The 17457-nt window shown below is 41.4% G+C and overlaps 1 protein-coding gene across 8 annotated transcripts in view; it reads left to right on the top strand.

Moving 5' to 3' along the window:
- pde4d (phosphodiesterase 4D, cAMP-specific) overlaps positions 1–17457 on the top strand; it is a 1078190-nt gene that overhangs the window by 1055520 nt on the left and 5213 nt on the right. For 7 of the 8 annotated variants that reach the window (XM_068033684.1, XM_068033731.1, XM_068033740.1 and 4 more), the window contains 6 exons: positions 569–662; positions 10896–11065; positions 11486–11584; positions 13070–13234; positions 14476–14575; positions 17118–17272. In XM_068033684.1, the coding sequence (XP_067889785.1) occupies positions 569–662; positions 10896–11065; positions 11486–11584; positions 13070–13234; positions 14476–14575; positions 17118–17272 (783 nt within the window). The remainder of the gene's footprint in view (positions 1–568; positions 663–10895; positions 11066–11485; positions 11585–13069; positions 13235–14475; positions 14576–17117; positions 17273–17457) is intronic. The other variant, XM_068033694.1, reaches the window with a different exon arrangement.

Here is a 17457-nt window from a genome sequence, read left to right as displayed (position 1 = left end):
CACCCCACCTCCAAACCCGCCCCACCTCCAAACCCGCCACCACGGGGCCAGGAAAATTCTGACCTCACATTCAAAACATACCCCCTTTGGGTGGAGTACTAGATGGCTGTAGGAACCATCACCCTGGAAGAAGTCAAGGCCTTCTCACATCAGATACAATCTACCCATAGGAGTGGATGAAATTAGCAGAGAACACCAAAACTTTAAAACCTTATATGAAGGCACCAAAATAATCACAAAGCAGCTAGACAGACTGTAGGATGGATTTTTAGAGATTCTTTGCCAGGAGCAAAACATTTACCCTTATTAAGTTATACAATGACCTATGAAGTCTGAACACAAAACAAACAGCAAGAAACTAGAACATAGAGAATGTAAAGAAAATGGAGTAGGTAAAGTGTATATTGATAAAAAAATTATTATGGCCATTGCGAAGGGTGCATCCAAATAATATGTACAGAATGTTTTATTGCAAACACATTGAATAAAATCTATTTTAACTTTAAATCAAACACCAAAACATCATGGAAAATTGAGATTTATTAATATTTCTTTATTGTTTTTATAGTTCAAGAGGATGCTCAATCGAGAGCTTACTCACCTGTCTGAGATGAGCCGATCTGGCAATCAGGTCTCTGAGTTCATATCCAGTACATTTTTAGGTGAGTATTGCTCAAAGCATGATTTTTTTTGAATGTTCTTTGGTTAGAGTGTGAGAACTGTGGTGAATTTGATGAAGGAGTTTCATTGTTAAATATACAAGACCTTTTTAAGAAGAATTCACACAGACAACATTGTTGTACATTTTTAATAATATAGTAGGCCATTTGATATATATTTGTTCAGAAATGCTACTTGAGAATGAACATGGTATTTAGCAATGGAAGAATGCATAGTTTAGATTCAGTGTTCATGAATTAAGTCTCAATGCAATTTTGCCTTCCTTTCATATTCCAGTAAGCGTGTGCAATATCAGGAGGAGAGTACAATTTTTTTTTTCATTGGATATTTTTGCTGTTCCAACTTAACAGTAAATAATCCATTGATCTGTCTTTAGATATAACCTTGAAAGTTGCCTATCGTGGGTGTGCTATTTTGTATGAAGATAACAGACGTAGTTGGATGCAGAAACAGAAACTCTCACTCGTTTAATTACCATATCCTGATTTGTCTTCAATTTTTATGGCACCTTGTTTCCAGAATACTCCATAACCAGTCTATGAGATCCAGTGGGTAATTGAGCAGAACATAGAAAATTAGAGACAACAACAGAACCCATGCAGTCCAGCTTATAGAAACACAGAAGATGGCCCTTTGTGGCTGTGTGGGTTGTTTGCTAAATCAGTGAAACTAATCCCGCTGCCCTGCTCTCACCTCATAACCATTATCAACTAATCTTCAGGAGTTTTTTCTCTCCATTTTTTTTCCTTTTGGTGCTGTTATGTCCTATTGTGTTCAGAAATAAATGAGCAGTATGATTTACTATAGAATTGTTTTCAATACTTTTAGGTTCAGAAGCACTATGTTGTTAAGTCAGAAGATCTATTTAAGTCATGAATTATTTAAAAAAACTAACGTTGGAGTCTTTTTTCCCATTAATTTTCATGACTTATTTTAATTTGTTTGTTTGTATATGTGCATTGTTTCATATTATCAAGAGCGATATCAAGAGATGATGCAATTAGTACATTTTTTTTGTTTCGCATAATTAGTTTCGTGGGCTTGGTAAATACTAGCCCTGAATGTCAGACATTCAGGGCTAGTATTTACCAAGCCCACGATGTCGGGCTCTGTGGCAGTGGCGGTGGGTGGGGTGCGCAGAAGAGTGTTCCAGAAAAGGCTGGCCACGAAGGCTGATGCCAGGAGGGCCTGGCCCGATCCTCCCGGCGGCAGCGAGGCTCCGTGGCTTCCCCCCTGCCGCTGGACAACAGGAACTGAATTACAATATTTAAATGAACGGGATGAATAGATTTAAATCAACTTACCTTTAATCTACCGGGCCCGTTGTGATCCTCACTATGGCGGCTGGCACTCCCGTGCCTTCAATTCCCTGTCTGGGGAAAGCCGACGTGACACTGGTGGGTAGGGGTTAAGATTTTCAGTGCCAGTGGGGGGAAAAGGGGTCAAATAAACGTAATGGGTGTAGGGGATGGTGGGAAGGGGTGAACTTTAAACTTTGTGCAGTCTGTGGGGGGGAAGGTCAGATTTAAAAGGTAAGTGTTTTAGGGGGAATGTGTCTTTACAAAGCAGGTGTGGAAAGAGATGCAGTGGTTTTTGTCGAGGTTCATCCCAAGCAGCTCTGTAACACAGGAGTCTGTGCTCTACGGGCAGTTCCCAGGGACACACACTGAGATAAACATCAACTGCTGCTGGAGGACCACCAATTTGGTGAAAGATGCTCTTTAGTCTGCCTGAAACTTGCTGGTCTTCCAGCTCAAAGAGTTGTCTATGACTGAATGTTGCAGACTGACACAAGGTCCAGGACTATGTGCTGAGGGACGCACTAAAGCTTGGGGTAGCTGCTGAAAAGGCTCAATTGGGAAAGACCACTGTGTAAGGTCCTCCCACCAAAGTGAACTGAGGGGCTGGATCCATGGGAAGCCCCTCGAGCTGCATACACCAAATATGGTTTTGCTGTAAAATGTACATGGCAGGTAAAATGGAATGGAAGGGTTGTGAGGCAACTCACTCCTGTGTTGAAGAAAAGTGATTTCCTTTGCACTTTTTGGAATGTCAACATGGTGCTCTTTTGAACTGTTTGTAATGCATTTTTACAGATTTTTCTGAATAAAGTATATTTTGGATAAAAAAACATTTTGGGGGGAAAGGGCAAATGGTTAATGTAATTGTTATTGGGGGTGGGAAAGGGGTGATAGAAATTTATTTGATAAATTTTGGGGGGTGGGTGTATCTTTAAAAATTTAAATATGCCAGCTGGGCTGGCTGCCCTTCAAAAATGGTGCCAGCGCCTGCACACAGACAGCTGACACCAGTGCTGGGGACAGACAGCTCACCCCTTCCACATGATTGGGGGGAGTGGGCCACCCGGCTATTTAAATGAGCCGCAGCGCGGGAGATTGCTATGGTTCTTTGGCGTATGGCCCGCATGTGCAGGCCTCCATTTTTGAGCTTGCCGCTGAGATCGGTGGTGGGCTCTTAATATCCAGTGCTCAATTTGCAACAACAAAATGGGCTGGATTTTGCGTGGCCGCTGCCACGCGACATTCATTCTGCAGAACTGCTGCGATCTTAAATGTGGCAGCTCATTAACATGCTTGGGGCAGCCGGCCCCCCCCACCCCCACCCCAGTGGTGTGGAGGGGTTGGGGGCGGGTATGCCGTCCCCGGCAACGGCATCCGGCGCCACTGCGCAGGCGCCAGCGCCATTTTTAAAGGGCTTAGAGCCCCAAATGACCGTTTCAAATCTTAAAGGCAAATTTCACTTAAAAGTCTTTTCATCCCATATCCCACCCCCCCCCCACAATAGCCTTACATTTAATTCCTTGCGTACCCGCCCCCCCAAACTACTTAACTTCACTACGCAACCTTCCCCCCACCAAAGTTCACAACCGCTAATCCTCAACCCCTTCCCACCATCCTCCCAACCAATCCAAAGAGTTTCACCCCGTTCCCCACTCCTGCACTGAGAAAAGTGCCTCCTCCCACCTCGCCGGCATCAACACGCCTCGTTTCCCTGGACGGGGATCTGAAGGCGCGTCGATGCCGGCTGCCAGGATGAAGATCTCAACCCGCTGGCTGAATCGCAGCAGCCAGCATGTTAATAAATGGTAAGCATATTATAATGTGAGTCATGTCACCTAGCAGCGGGTGGGGGGGGGGGGGGGCCGACACGAGGTCTCGCCGCCAAGATAGGGACAGGCCTTGCTAGCGTCGAGGTCGGTGGCGAGCCTCATCCAGAGCAATCTTCATGTCCCCCCCGCCCCCCAGCCTCCACTCCCGACATCAAGGGCTCTATAAAATTCAGCCCTATGGCTTGAATTTTGTGGCAGTAATGACATCAAAACCGTTAGTATTTACCATCATTACTCCTCAGTCACACCTGGGGCTGACTCTTTGGGCCCCGCCAAAGGCAGGAACAGAAACAGACGGGTCCCAAAAATACTGGCGCCACTTGATGTGCTGGTTTCCTAACGCCAGCTATTTTGGCAGAGGTGGGTTTGGGATTGGTAGGACTACCTGTCCCCACTCGGCAGGTAGCAGATTAGGCTCATTAATTGCCTGGTTAAGGCCAATTAAAGGAGGCTGATTGGGATTTTCCAGTCAGTTTCCAGTTCCCCGCACCAGCTGGCACTCAGTGACTGGCTGAGTTGTCAATGTGCCAGGCAGGCCTAGAGGCCCTCCAGGCCTGCATGGGTGCAGATGTAGCCGCAGGCTGCCCTGTAGCGGGATTCCCCCGCAGTGCTGGCCTAGCTGCTGTATGTGTTTTTTGATTTAAGTTTGAAAAAAGATGGTCAGAGGGCACCTCCATGTTGAAGTGCCCTCTCAGTTACTTATCGTCCATTGCAGGCTGCTTCTGCTCTCAAACTGGAAGGCTACTGATTGGCCCTCCAACTTTGAGAGCCCGCCCACCTCCCTTAGTTGGACAGATAACCTGTCTCCATGCCAATTAAGGTGGTGCCCCCATCAAAATCCCAATGAGTGACTGTTTCCCCCATGGGGGCACGTTCGGGACCTGGAAACAGTCCTGACGTCTGCCTCCCACCCCTGGAGGGATAATCCAGTCCATGGAGTCCGCACATACACAGTTGAACACAGAAATTCTATGCTTCTCTATTGAGTGCTCTGTTGAAGATCCACCAGACTGCACTCAATTAGAAATCACTGAACTGACAAGAACTCGCCCTTCCACGCTATAAGTCTCACTGTAAAAATGCGTTAAAAAGTTACAAAGTTACACGTTGTGGAATGAGGTGTAACTAGGTTTTTAACAGCATGCTAAGCACATAATTACTGCTGAACAGCCTCAATGGCCCTGAAAAACTAATTTTATGTTTGTGGAATATCAAATTTTTCAATTATGAGAAAAAAATCCACATTTTTTAATGTTTAATGTGCTTTAGCTTCTACTTTAATCTCATGTGTGTCCCAATTATTTATTTAACTCTCTGTAAAATGATATAAAAAAGTGAAGGATAATCAGTGCTTTTAGCATCCTGATTTGTTCTCTGTGAGAATACTTCAATGTGATTGGCTGCTAATTCTTCTTGAGAACATCACTATTTCTGGATGCCTGGAGATTCCCTTGACTTCGGGCCAGATTCAAATTAATGTTGAGAACCGTGAAATATACGCCACAGAGATGGCTAGATCTTTGTAGGCAGCCTTCTTCTCGGTCAGTGACATGCACTGTCGCTTTGCTGCTGACCTCGCAATCTGGGCCAATATATTTGAGTTAATCAGTTTTTCCAGAACTCAGTGTAGAGTATAATAAATGGGATGACACCTTGAGATGCTACAGGCTAATTGAATATGCAGACATAGCCATGTTCAATTGAGAAGCCCCAATCTCTGAAAATGACTGAACTGCAGGAAACCTCCACAGCTTTCAGCAAAATGCCAGCATCCGGTTGCATTAAGATGCTTAATGGAAACTCATCCTCCTAACTAATCACCTTCTCTTTGCCAATCTTCAGAAAGCTGGTCTGCATGTAGGAGAAGACCAAAAACCTGTAGGAATTGAAAGTATGAGGTCATGAGGTTCGATGAAATGTGAAATGTTTGAATGCCAGATTAATGAATCAAGAGGATTGAAAAGTTTATTGATCTACAGAGTGGTAGTTTTGTCCCAGAGCTGCATAATTTTTGTGTTACCTCGTCAATGTAATCAAAACAAGCACAGAAATTTCTCATGAAATGGAAAATGAGCATAATATGACTAAAATGGAGCACAGCATTTTGTACATTAGTCACCTAAAATGCATTCCTGCAAATAATTTATAAATTCCTCATTACGTATCTATAACAAACTAATTCATAACTATTGCACTTTTAAGATAGAAGTCAGTTTTGACCTTTTTTTTAAAGTCAGTGAAAATGCAATTGTTCAATAAAATACTGTATTTGTAACTCATTTATAGTTTGTGCACGTAGCTGAAGAATGCTGGTATTCCCTTATTGCGAGATAAGGGACTGAAAAAGCTGCACATGTCAACCCTCACTCTGTCCCTCTTTCTCTGTCCCCTCTTTTTATATCTTTCTATCCCCCTTTCTCTCTGTCGCTCTGACAGTTGCAATGACCACCGATGGCAAACATGTGAAGCAGAACGCAGATTGGTTTCAATCTCACTTTGAAGAGCTGGAACGTGTCATAGCCGCTAAGTGCATTGCACTGTTGAACGGCGCAGTGGTTAGCACCGCAGCCTCACAGCTCCAGCGACCCGGGTTCAATTCTGGGTACTGCCTGTGTGGAGTTTGCAAGTTCTCCCTGTGTCTGCGTGGGTTTCCTCCGGGTGCTCCAGTTTCCTCCCACATGCCAAAGACTTGCAGGTTGAAGGTTAATTGGCCATTATAAATTGCCCCTAGTATAGGTAGGTGGTAGGGAAATATAGGGACAGGTGGGGATGTGGTAGGAATATGGGATTAGTGTAGGATTAGTATAAATGGGTGTTGATGGTCGGCACAGACTCGGTGGGCCGAAGGGCCTGTTTCAGTGCTGTATCTCTAAACTAAACTAAAGTTTTCAAGATCTGAAATCTTCTGATACAGTTCCCCACAAATATCTCCAGAGAAACTATTTCATGACCTCATTATGTCAAATGCAGGAATGATAAATTGCCCAGGAATTAAAATGATGGGTTACTCGACATGAACAGTTTCAATTTAACCATTATAACCCTGGAGGAAGAAAATTATGACTTTTTATAATGTACATACATATATGTATATAATATAAATAGGGAGGGAGTAGGTGGAACAGTATTGTTTCCTAACCCCATTATTTATTCTCAAATGTAGACAGAAAATAAATCTGCGTTCCAAGTGCAGGTTATTAAAGCAGAATCATTCTCATTTTGGTACCACAGCCCAAGGATGAAACAATGAGGATTTCAAGTTCACATAAGATATGGGGCTGAATTTTATCAGCGCGCCGTGCTCTGCAGCTGTGCGCTGTGAAAGCGGTGGCCTTCGGACATGGAAGTGCTGCCGCACAGCCCCCGCGATATTACGTGCAGTGGCTGATTTAAATGGAGGGGGTGGAGCAGCCGGCCCTGATGATGTAGAGGGGGCAACCACTGCGTCTCCGGCAACGGCATCTGGTGCCACTGCATTAGAACCATTCTGATGAAAGGTCACTGACCTGAAACGTTAACTCTGCTTCTCTCCCCACAGATGCTGCCACACCTGCTGAGTATTTCCAGCATTTTTTGTTTTTTTTTCAGATTTCCAGCATCTGCAGCATTTTCCTTTTTTTTTAGATTTTTAGATTTTAGAGATACAGCACTGAAACAGGCCCTTTGGCCCACCGAGTCTGTGCCGACCATTAACCACCCATTTATACTAATCCTACACTAATCCCATATTCCTACCACATCCTCACCTATCCCTACATTCCCCTACCACCTACCTATACTAGGAGCAATTTATAATGGCCAATTTACCTATCAACCTACAAGTCTTTGGCTTGTGGGAGGAAACCGGAGCACCCGGAGGAAACCCACGCAGACACAGGGAGAACTTGCAAACTCCACACAGGCAGTACCCAGAATTGAACTCGGGTCGCTGGAGCTGTGAGGCTGCGGTGCTAACCTGTGCGCCGCCCTTTTATCTATCTAAACTGCGTTTAAGATAAGTAACACAAAATGACTGGAGTTTATTATTTGAATTGGGTAGTATATAGAAATGATATTACATCTTCCATTAATTTTGAAATTTTTGTACTTCAGTGTGCTGGCCACATTGTGAAGGAAGCTGCTTGGTCTTGGCAAGAGAGCTGATTACTAAAGTGCGAGAAAATGTTACTTTATTTTGGTCATTGATTACCTGCTGAAAAGGATTAGAATTATTTGACAAAATCATGGAATGGTTGCTATTTGTGGACAAATCCCTGATCTTGACAATTGATTCTAAAACTGACCAGCAATGATTACTAGGATTTTTATTTAAGTTATAAATTGAAATGGCAAGGAAATAAGACTTCCCCAGAAAATATGGTCTTTGTTATTAGTAGTGAACTAAAATGTAATTTATAACTGCCAATGGCAGGCTATTTAGTTAGCTAGACTACAGCCAGGTTAAGATATAAATATTTAATGCAAAAACAGATACTTTTTTTGTTTCATTTTATTTTTGTTATCTCCACCTTGCCACCCTGCATGCAGCATGCTGATTTCTAGCTGAGAAACCACATGGGGAATTCTGCATGGGAAACTCTTGCAGATCCCACTGAAACCTCACAGGTAGTCTGCAGTAATTGCCTGGAATCATTCACACAGCAATTTGTTTCCATCCTACCCCAGTGGAGAACAACCTGTCTGTGCCCTGTTTGCCATCTCCTCTAATAGCCCTAATTAGAGTAGGAGCTCGCTGTTTATTGAGACATTGGTGTTGACCCGCATCCACTGTTCCATGGCACAAAGCACCTTAAAATCAAGATCACTTTAAATTTTAACAAAGGTAAGATTAAAGATTGCACTAACTTAATGTTGCAGCAATTAGCATTTGTGCTTTATTTTACATTAGCAACAAATAAAATTCATATATTGAAGGATTAACCTACAAGGTGCAAGCGTTAATATGACTGATTGTTTATACAATCCTGGAAACTCATATGGGTGTTGATGATTTTGAAGAAGCAAGTTCTAATGGCTACCTTAGAATCTGTGCATTTAAAATATAAAGCATTGCAGTTTCTCCAACAGGCAAGTGATGTCGAGGAGAATCGAATGTACTAACAATTCACTAGCATTCCTCCAAAGAATTATGAAGGTGTTTTTGTTTTGTATTTCATTAAATAACTTCTAATCATGCACAATGCTGAATTTTGATATGTAAAGTATGTTAAACCAGAATTTGATACAGCTTTTTTTTGTCAGCGTTACATTTTAGTTATGAAAAGAAAATCTCCCCTGTATGGAAGTGACTAAATTAAAAACATGGAAAGGGTTAATAAAAATAGTCAGGAACTTTTTGATTCCCACAGCCTGCAGGAAATCCCATGGAATTCCAAGCCATTTTAAGAAAACATAGGCAGACATCCTCTTCCACCTCAGATCACCTGACAGTAGGATTTATTCTTCATCTCTTTGACAGGGTTAGACTTCAAGCATATGACAGATGCAATAAGCATCAACCCTGTTGTACACAAGTCAGTGATTCAGCTGTTAAGAAATTGCTCCAATGAGAAGTCCATTTCAAATATTTCTGGACCACTGCCTGGGACTCTGACATTTTCACATATGTATTGCATGGTTCCCTGATTTGCATTTTCTCCATTTTCTGATAACCTTCACTACATTCAAAGAAGAGCCCCAGAGATAACATGTAACTTGTTTCAAGTGCAAATAATTGAATACATTTGTTGCTTAATTTACTGTGGAAATAATAACAAACACAAGTACAACTGTTTGTTAATACCTTGAAACACTCTGCACATGTTTGTAATAAGATGATTACTGAGACTACTTTCCTTTGCATATATTTCTGGAAATGAAGTAAGAGAATATTCATAGAATAGTGAGGAAAGTACTCAATTATGTATTTCAGATTGCATCTAAATTAGTGCAAGGTATTGAGATCATTGCCCCTGATATTAACAGGGAGTTGGGGATCGTGCAGGGAACAGGTAATCATCCGAAGAAGCCAACTATACTGAGGACTCAAAGGTCCTGCTAATCTTAACGCAGGGCCTCATTACAATGTTGGTGGGCAGGAGGATTAACTAGTGGCATGAGGCCGCAGCCGGAGACCCATGGGGATGATACTCAGCAGAGAAGGGAGTGCCAGATCCAGTCTCGCAATGGGAGGAAGGAAAGAGTGGGGGAACCAGAAGACTCCAGGCAGTGATCAGCGGGCTTGTGAGAGGGGGTCTGGTGGTGGTTTGGTTGGGGGTCTTGCTATGATCAGGGCTTACAATTACAAGTAAACCATCCTGGATGAACCATTAATTCATAGCATGGTGATAAGTATAATTAATTAATGTTGGTGATCCTTGCAAATTCCTCTCCTAACAATCTGCACAAAGTCAACTTCACAGAACATTTTTGATTTATCAGGAAAAGACTGTATGAAGTATCATGTAGTGGTAAAAAGCTGGAATAGTGGCAAATACTCAACACATTTGAATGACATGCCTCTATACACTATTTTAACACTGGTGCTAATCTGTTTACCTTACATGAGCTTATGCCTTCATTAGAATAGCAGATAGATGAATGTCATACAAATGCATTGTTATCTGGCCACTAATATCGCCCAGAGTAATATTTATTTTATAAAAGAACATTTCCAATGCTGAAAATATGTAGTACCTGAAAAGTGAAAAGATTGTTTATTGTTTGGGATAGAGATTCTTCATCAGCACAGTACCCACCACTAAGTGTTTGTTTCAAGTGATTGAAGGGGCATGCTTGTTGTCAGGTACATCTTGCACATGGACCTAAGTTGAGCTTTTATTGTTGGCTACTTTGCCTGGAATTTCTATGGGAGTTCTCCGAATAGTCCACTGGAACTTAGCAGAAGATCAGCAGAAATCCAGACAAAGGTATAAGTGGCCATTTACACCTTTTCTCTGGTGTTTCTGCTGAGGTTATGGCAGACATTTGAGAGAAGCCCCACAAAACTTCTACTCATTTGTGTTTTTGATATGAGCATTGGACCATAATATGCAAGAACCCAATAAGTACAGGTATTCTGATTTGCTACTTCTCTTTTTTTCAGACAAGCAGCATGAGGTTGAAATGCCATCACAAGCACAGAAAGAAGAAAAGAAAAAGAGGCCAATGTCACAAATCAGTGGTGTGAAGAAACTCATGCATAGCTCGAGCTTAACGAATTCCAGCATTACAAGGTTTGGAGTCAAAACTGACCAGGAAGACCTCTTGGCAAAGGTGTGTTTACTTTAGACCCTGGATTTCATGCTTATTTTCAGCAATATAATCCTCTGCACTTCTACTGATCTGATAAATTAAGTGAAATATTGGACATTGGAGCACAAATCTTTTGTCAGTTTGTCAAAACATCTGGTCAATTGGTTTTCAATATATTTTTCAATCAGTTGTGCCAGATAAATATATTGCTGAGATCCCAAAAGAAAATGATAAAAATGAAATTTTACTGTTAGCACATTCAAGATGCTGAAAATGATTGTACTTTTAATTAACATGACACCTTTTCTAATAAACTACATAATATTTTTTTAATTTCTTAATGGACACACCATGTTTAGAGTAAAATTTAAAGATAATGCATTTCATTAAATGTTTCTTCTCATTAATATGCTTCATGAGGAATCTTTGTCCAATTAATAGGAATTAGAAGAAATTAACAAATGGGGCCTTAATGTCTTTAAAGTTGCTGAATATTCTGGAAACAGACCTTTAACAGTTGTCATGTACACTATTTTTCAGGTGAGTTTGGAGTGTATTCATGGTTGACCATTTGAAGATGTTACATTTGGCGATTGTACCCTCCTGAGTGCTGTCCAACACTGTTATGTATAGCAAAGTACTAGCTATCAGCTGCATATTGCTTTGGCAAAGTCAAACACACAGTCAGTTGCTAGAATTGAAGAAAGTGTGTGAACCTGTTAGAGAATTCTTTCCAAACAACAACTTTATTGCAGTGTTTAAAATTACAGTCACTGGTTGCACTCTGCATTGTTTAAGTTGAGAATGATCAGACCGGGCCAAGGACACCCTGACATGCAATATATGGTCAACTAATCACTCGCTTTTACGAGATCAGCACCATTGAATAGTTCACTGCCAGTGTCTGAGCCCAGGCAGTGGTTCTTTGAAAGCTACAAAAGATGTGAAAAATGAGCTTGTGCCTCAAAGATAGTTCAAGCTGATTGAATAGCAGTCTGTACCTTAATAGTGAATCGAGAATAACAACCAGACTGAAAGCATCAGCGTACTGTTTTGTCCTTCAGCTTGACCTATTTATTTTCAATTCCCAATGCAATGCATTGCCCATCATTAACTACAAATACGCAAGCAATGGATAGTTTTGAAGCTGTTTTGTAAAAATGTCAAATTCTATTCATATAACCCCCACTGGAAAAGCATAAAAACTGTGTGTGATTTGATGAATTTAGGACCTGAGTAGCCTCCTTATCTAGTCTTTGTTACCCTTATAAAACGCCTGGACTCTAATAGCCTTAAGCACACCTGTGAAATTTCGTAATTAATGCCACAATTTACTGAGGATTGTACTTGAATTTAGACAGAGTAGGGTCACTTTTTTTAGTTATTTAATAGTAATATAATTGCAGCTGAACATTACAATGTAGCGCTTTCATACTCACTTGGGAACTGGTTATATATAATCATGTTTATTGATTCTTTGTTACTGGAAAGTATGTTTTTATACAGTAGACTTGAGTTTAAATCCTATAGTGCAATAAATCCTAGATATTTTCCTGTACATGTGCTCAGTCCGAGACGAAAAAAAGACTTCTTTAAAATCTGTCAAATTCACATTCTTGTTTAGAAAAATGCAGCCATGATTGCTTTTCTAATGAGAAAAGCTCATTTTGGTGGCCTGGTAGCAATTGGTTGATGCAATAACCAGCTGCATGCAAGAAGCATTGTGCAGTTCGAATGACTTACATACTGAGTAGAAACCAGGCACTTGTTCATGGGATTGGGGAGTGACAATGGGGCCCATTGCTCCTCTTATCATCTGGAATAGAGTTGCATTGGCAAGAGCCAAGGAGTAGGCTTTTTCCCATCTAGTTGGCAGGGGATAATACATGACACAAAAGGCCTAAAGGTAAGGGTTGGGGAAGGGGGAAAGAGTCAGTACATGAGTAAAGAGAACAAACTAATCTTGCATTATAGATTTTATTTGGTTTCAATGGCCTAATCAGAGCCCATTTTCACTTCTTTTAGGAGCGGGAGTTATTAAAAACTTTCAAGATTCCAGCAGATACTTTAATTACTTATTTGATGACTCTGGAAGATCATTATCATGCAGATGTGGCTTTTCACAATAACATTCATGCAGCAGATGTTGCTCAGTCCACTCATGTTCTACTATCAACACCTGCATTAGAGGTAAGCACTACATTCTTTAAATGTTTTTACTTTCCCAGATTAATTGGCATCTGTAAGCAGAGGAATTTGCAAAGAAATTTAACTGAAGTTGTTGAACTTAACTTAGAATCATAGAGCGTTTATGGCATAGAAAGAGGCCACATGGCCCATCATGTCTACGCCCGATGAGATTCGAGCCACCCAGCCTAATCCCAACTTCCAGCATTTGGGCTGTAGCCCTGCAGGTTACGGCACTTGAGGTGCATACCTAGATACATTTTAAATGAGTTGAGGGTTTCTGCCTCTACTATCCTTTCGGTCAGTGAGTTCCAGATTTTCACCACCCTCTGGGTGAAAACATTTTTTCTCATCTCCCCTCTAATTTTTCTACCAACCACTTTAAATCTATGCCCCCTAGTCACCTAGTAAAGAGGCTCTTCACATCCACTCTCTCCAGGCCCCTCATAATTTTGTACATTTCAATCAAATCTCCCCTCAGCCTTCTCTGTTCCAAGGAGAACAACCCCAGCCTATCCAATCTTTCCTCATAGCTGCATTTTTCCTGTCCCGGTAACATCCTTGCAAATCTCCTCTGTATCCTCTCTAGTGCAATTACATCATTTCTGTTATGAGGTGACCAGAACTGCACACAGTACTCAATGAATTATATAGTTCCAGCATAACCTCCCTGCTCTTATATTCTTGGCTAATAAAGGAAAGGATTCCATATGCCTGCTTAACCACCTTATCGATCTGTCCTGGATTTCTTCAGGGATCTGTGGGCATTCACTCCAAGGTTCCTCACTTCCTCTACACCTCTCAGTATTCTCCCATTAATCGTGTATTCCATTTGCCACTTTACTGCCCACCTGACCAGTCCATCAATATCTTCCTGCACTCGACAGCTATCCTCCTCGCAATCAACCATATGGCAAATCTTTGTGTCATCTGCAAACTTCTTTATCATGCCCCCTACATTTACATCCAAATCGTTAATAGCTTGTTGCTCAATATAATGGAAAATTGTAATAGTTTATGACTTCTGTGTTAAACATTACTGGGATTAATTTTCATATGTAGTAATTCAATTTTTCCCCTTTTCTTACCAACCAGAGAAAAAAGTTTTTTTGATATAGAGATATTACTGTGGTCTTCAAAGAGTTGAGATCATAGAGATATAAATGCCAAAAATAACTGCTTGAGGCATTGTGACTGGTTTTCAATCTTCCCAATGTGTCATATTTGCACATTTATTCCCATAGGCTGTCTTCACGGATCTGGAGATCCTTACTGCAATATTTGCAAGCGCTATTCATGATGTAGATCACCCTGGGGTCTCCAACCAGTTTCTTATTAACACAAGTGAGTGTACTGTTATGATTTTACTGTCTGTTGTCAGTATTTGGTGTGCAAGGCACAGGCCTGTCTGGCTTTGGTTTGGAGAGTTAGGAGATTTGCTTGGCATACTTTTTTTGCCTGTCAAAATTATTTCTGTCAGGGAATTAGATAATCAATAATCTGGATTGCCGGCCTCAGCTTTCTGACCGTCAGAGGCACCAAACAAATGGAAGGTCCTTCCTCAGAGGTAGGGTGGGGAAATAAAGGCAAGAATCATTATGGAGAGCTATCACATGTTTCACAGTGCAATTGTCAGGAGGTGAGAGCAGATCAGCCTTCTCCCTCGTAAAAATGGTGAGCAGACAAATCACAGGATAATTATGTATGAGGAAGGTTGTTCTTGAAACATCCATCCAATTAGATTCTAATACCACCCCCACTGCATTGTAAAATGCAGTTGGAGAAATTGGGGAGGGGGAGGGAGAAGCAGCCACAGGAGCAAGTTGTCACATGGAAAGGGGTAGCATTCACTAGGGGTAGGATTCTTGCTTAAGCTCTGACTTGGAAATGATGGGTGACAACAAAGGGACAGAAGAAAATATCACAAATATTGAGCCCAAGCATAAATAATGATATGGGACAAAATTATAAACAAAGAATGACACCATGAAGTGCTCCAGGACATTGCACAAATCTCATGTCAACCCCGTGGACAGTTAGTAGGGTGGCACGCATTTCAGCTAAGATTAAAGATAAAAATTTTCACTCATTTTAAATTTACTGCTGAAGTCATGACCAGGCGCGCAGAAGCAGCGTTGGAGATGGGCATGGAATTTGCAGAATAACACATTGGGTTGGCCAGCCAGTATATTCCCAACACCGGGCGAGCTTGCCGCAGGCGGGTAAGGAACAGAAGCGGTGACCCGCCCAGCAGCAGCAGATAGTCAATTAGTGGGGTAACTAGCCACTTGGGGCCAAATTGGGAACGTCGCCAGGATCTTACCTGTAGCTGATGGGCCCCACACTACAGGCAAAGCCTGGCAGGTCCCTGCTGGAGATGGCAGGCCAGAGGCCTGTTGAGGCCTCCTTTATTTATCCCCCACCCACCTCCAGAGCCGCTTCACAGCCTGGCAGCTGTGGTCACAAATATTTTGTAAATTTCACATATCTTCCGAGGGCGCCTCCATCTTGAGGTACCCTCGCGTTCTCCTACCTGCCGCAGCAGTGCCCACCTCATCCAGTAGGGCTGCCAGCAGGACATTGCTGCGCACCCTCCCATTGAGCCAGCCAGGTGCCTGTTCAACCCACCATCATTCATTGGACAGAGCTCCAAGAGGCAGACTCTTGATTGAACGGCTCTGGTGAGATCACACAGGCTGGTGGTCAGGCATCATCAGCTAGGTCAATCCCAACCTCAGAAAATTTTCAAAGGCGGTAAGATTCTGCCCTATATGACATCATTCAGTTTTAACTGCTATGAAAAAACACCACCTCTGATTCACCATGAGTTATGTACAGTGGGTTTTGAACATTTTAATTTTCTTTCTAGGGGATAAATATTAAACAGGAGTTTCAGACAGTAAAAAAAAAAGCCAAACAAGCACAATCATACTGACATGTTGCAAAAGAACAGAAATGAAAAAAAAGGGTTTTAATTGATTTCTGGAGGATTCTGTGAGTTTATTATTGTGAAATATTTTGTGAGGATGCTGATTCCTTGCCATTGTTCAAATCTGAGTGTGCACTGATCCTGTGGTTCACCTGGGGTAAAAAGGTTGCTGGTGACGCATTTATTCACTATATTAAAAAAGAACAGATTAGCGTACTGGTAACAGTGAAGAGATCACAAGGATGACAAGTACACTTGAAGGCTCGGGTGTTAAGCAGGCAGATGGCTCAGGGATTTATTTACATTCAGAAAATTCAGAACAGCTAGTGTGATTTTTTTTTATTTAAAAAGAAACCTATGATACTATTACCATAATGTTCTCCATGTACATGAGATTCAAAATGATATTTTTTTCATGCCACTCCAGACTAATGGTAGGCTTAATACTACTCCGACCATATTTAGAGTCACCTCTGGTTAGGCTTCTGACAGTAGAGATTGAACAGTATCTTTGTGTGTAAGGAGCAGAGCAGCAGGAACTAACTAGTGAGCTGCAGATAGGATGAGAGTACTCAATGACGCAACCTGACAAATGGAAATCACTACAGATGAGATGAGACCTTGTGTGAGATCTTTTCGTTCTTTGCAACAATATATATGAAATGTGCCAGTGATTTCTCTCCTCACAAAAAATAGTATTTTCTTTAAAAATAGAAATTAAAATGATAGACCCTTAGTGTTACATATGTGAATACTGATCGCGCATCAGGTCATACAATCCATTCTCAATTGCTAACAAAATTTATATTCAATTTGTAGCATTATTCAAACTGATGATAAATATATTGTTGGAATGTCATAGATGAATGTGAATAGAATTCAGATAGGTATTAACATTCATTATTTCTCTCTCTCTCTCTCTTTTCTCCTCCTGCCATTAATTTACACACTTTCCAGATTCAGAACTTGCCTTGATGTACAATGACTCATCAGTGTTGGAGAACCATCACTTGGCTGTTGGCTTTAAATTGCTGCAGGAAGAGAACTGTGATATTTTCCAGAACTTGACTAAGAAGCAAAGACAGTCACTTAGGAAGATGGTCATTGACATTGTAAGTTGCAGCCTTAAAGCTTACTGTTCAACTCAAGTCTCTAACCTTTTTTCTAATATTTTCTACTTAGGTCCATTTTGGATTTTGTGTTTTCGTAAATTTTAATGTGGTCTGAAAGATGTGAGAAAAAATGCCTACTCTGACTATCCTTGTAATCTTTATTATATAATAGTATAAGTATGGCC

Source organism: Heterodontus francisci, chromosome 1 (genome assembly GCF_036365525.1).
Source record: "Heterodontus francisci isolate sHetFra1 chromosome 1, sHetFra1.hap1, whole genome shotgun sequence".
NCBI classification, from domain to species: domain Eukaryota; kingdom Metazoa; phylum Chordata; class Chondrichthyes; order Heterodontiformes; family Heterodontidae; genus Heterodontus; species Heterodontus francisci.
Note: the sequence above shows the minus strand (reverse complement) of the source record. Positions and strands in the feature narration are given on the sequence as shown.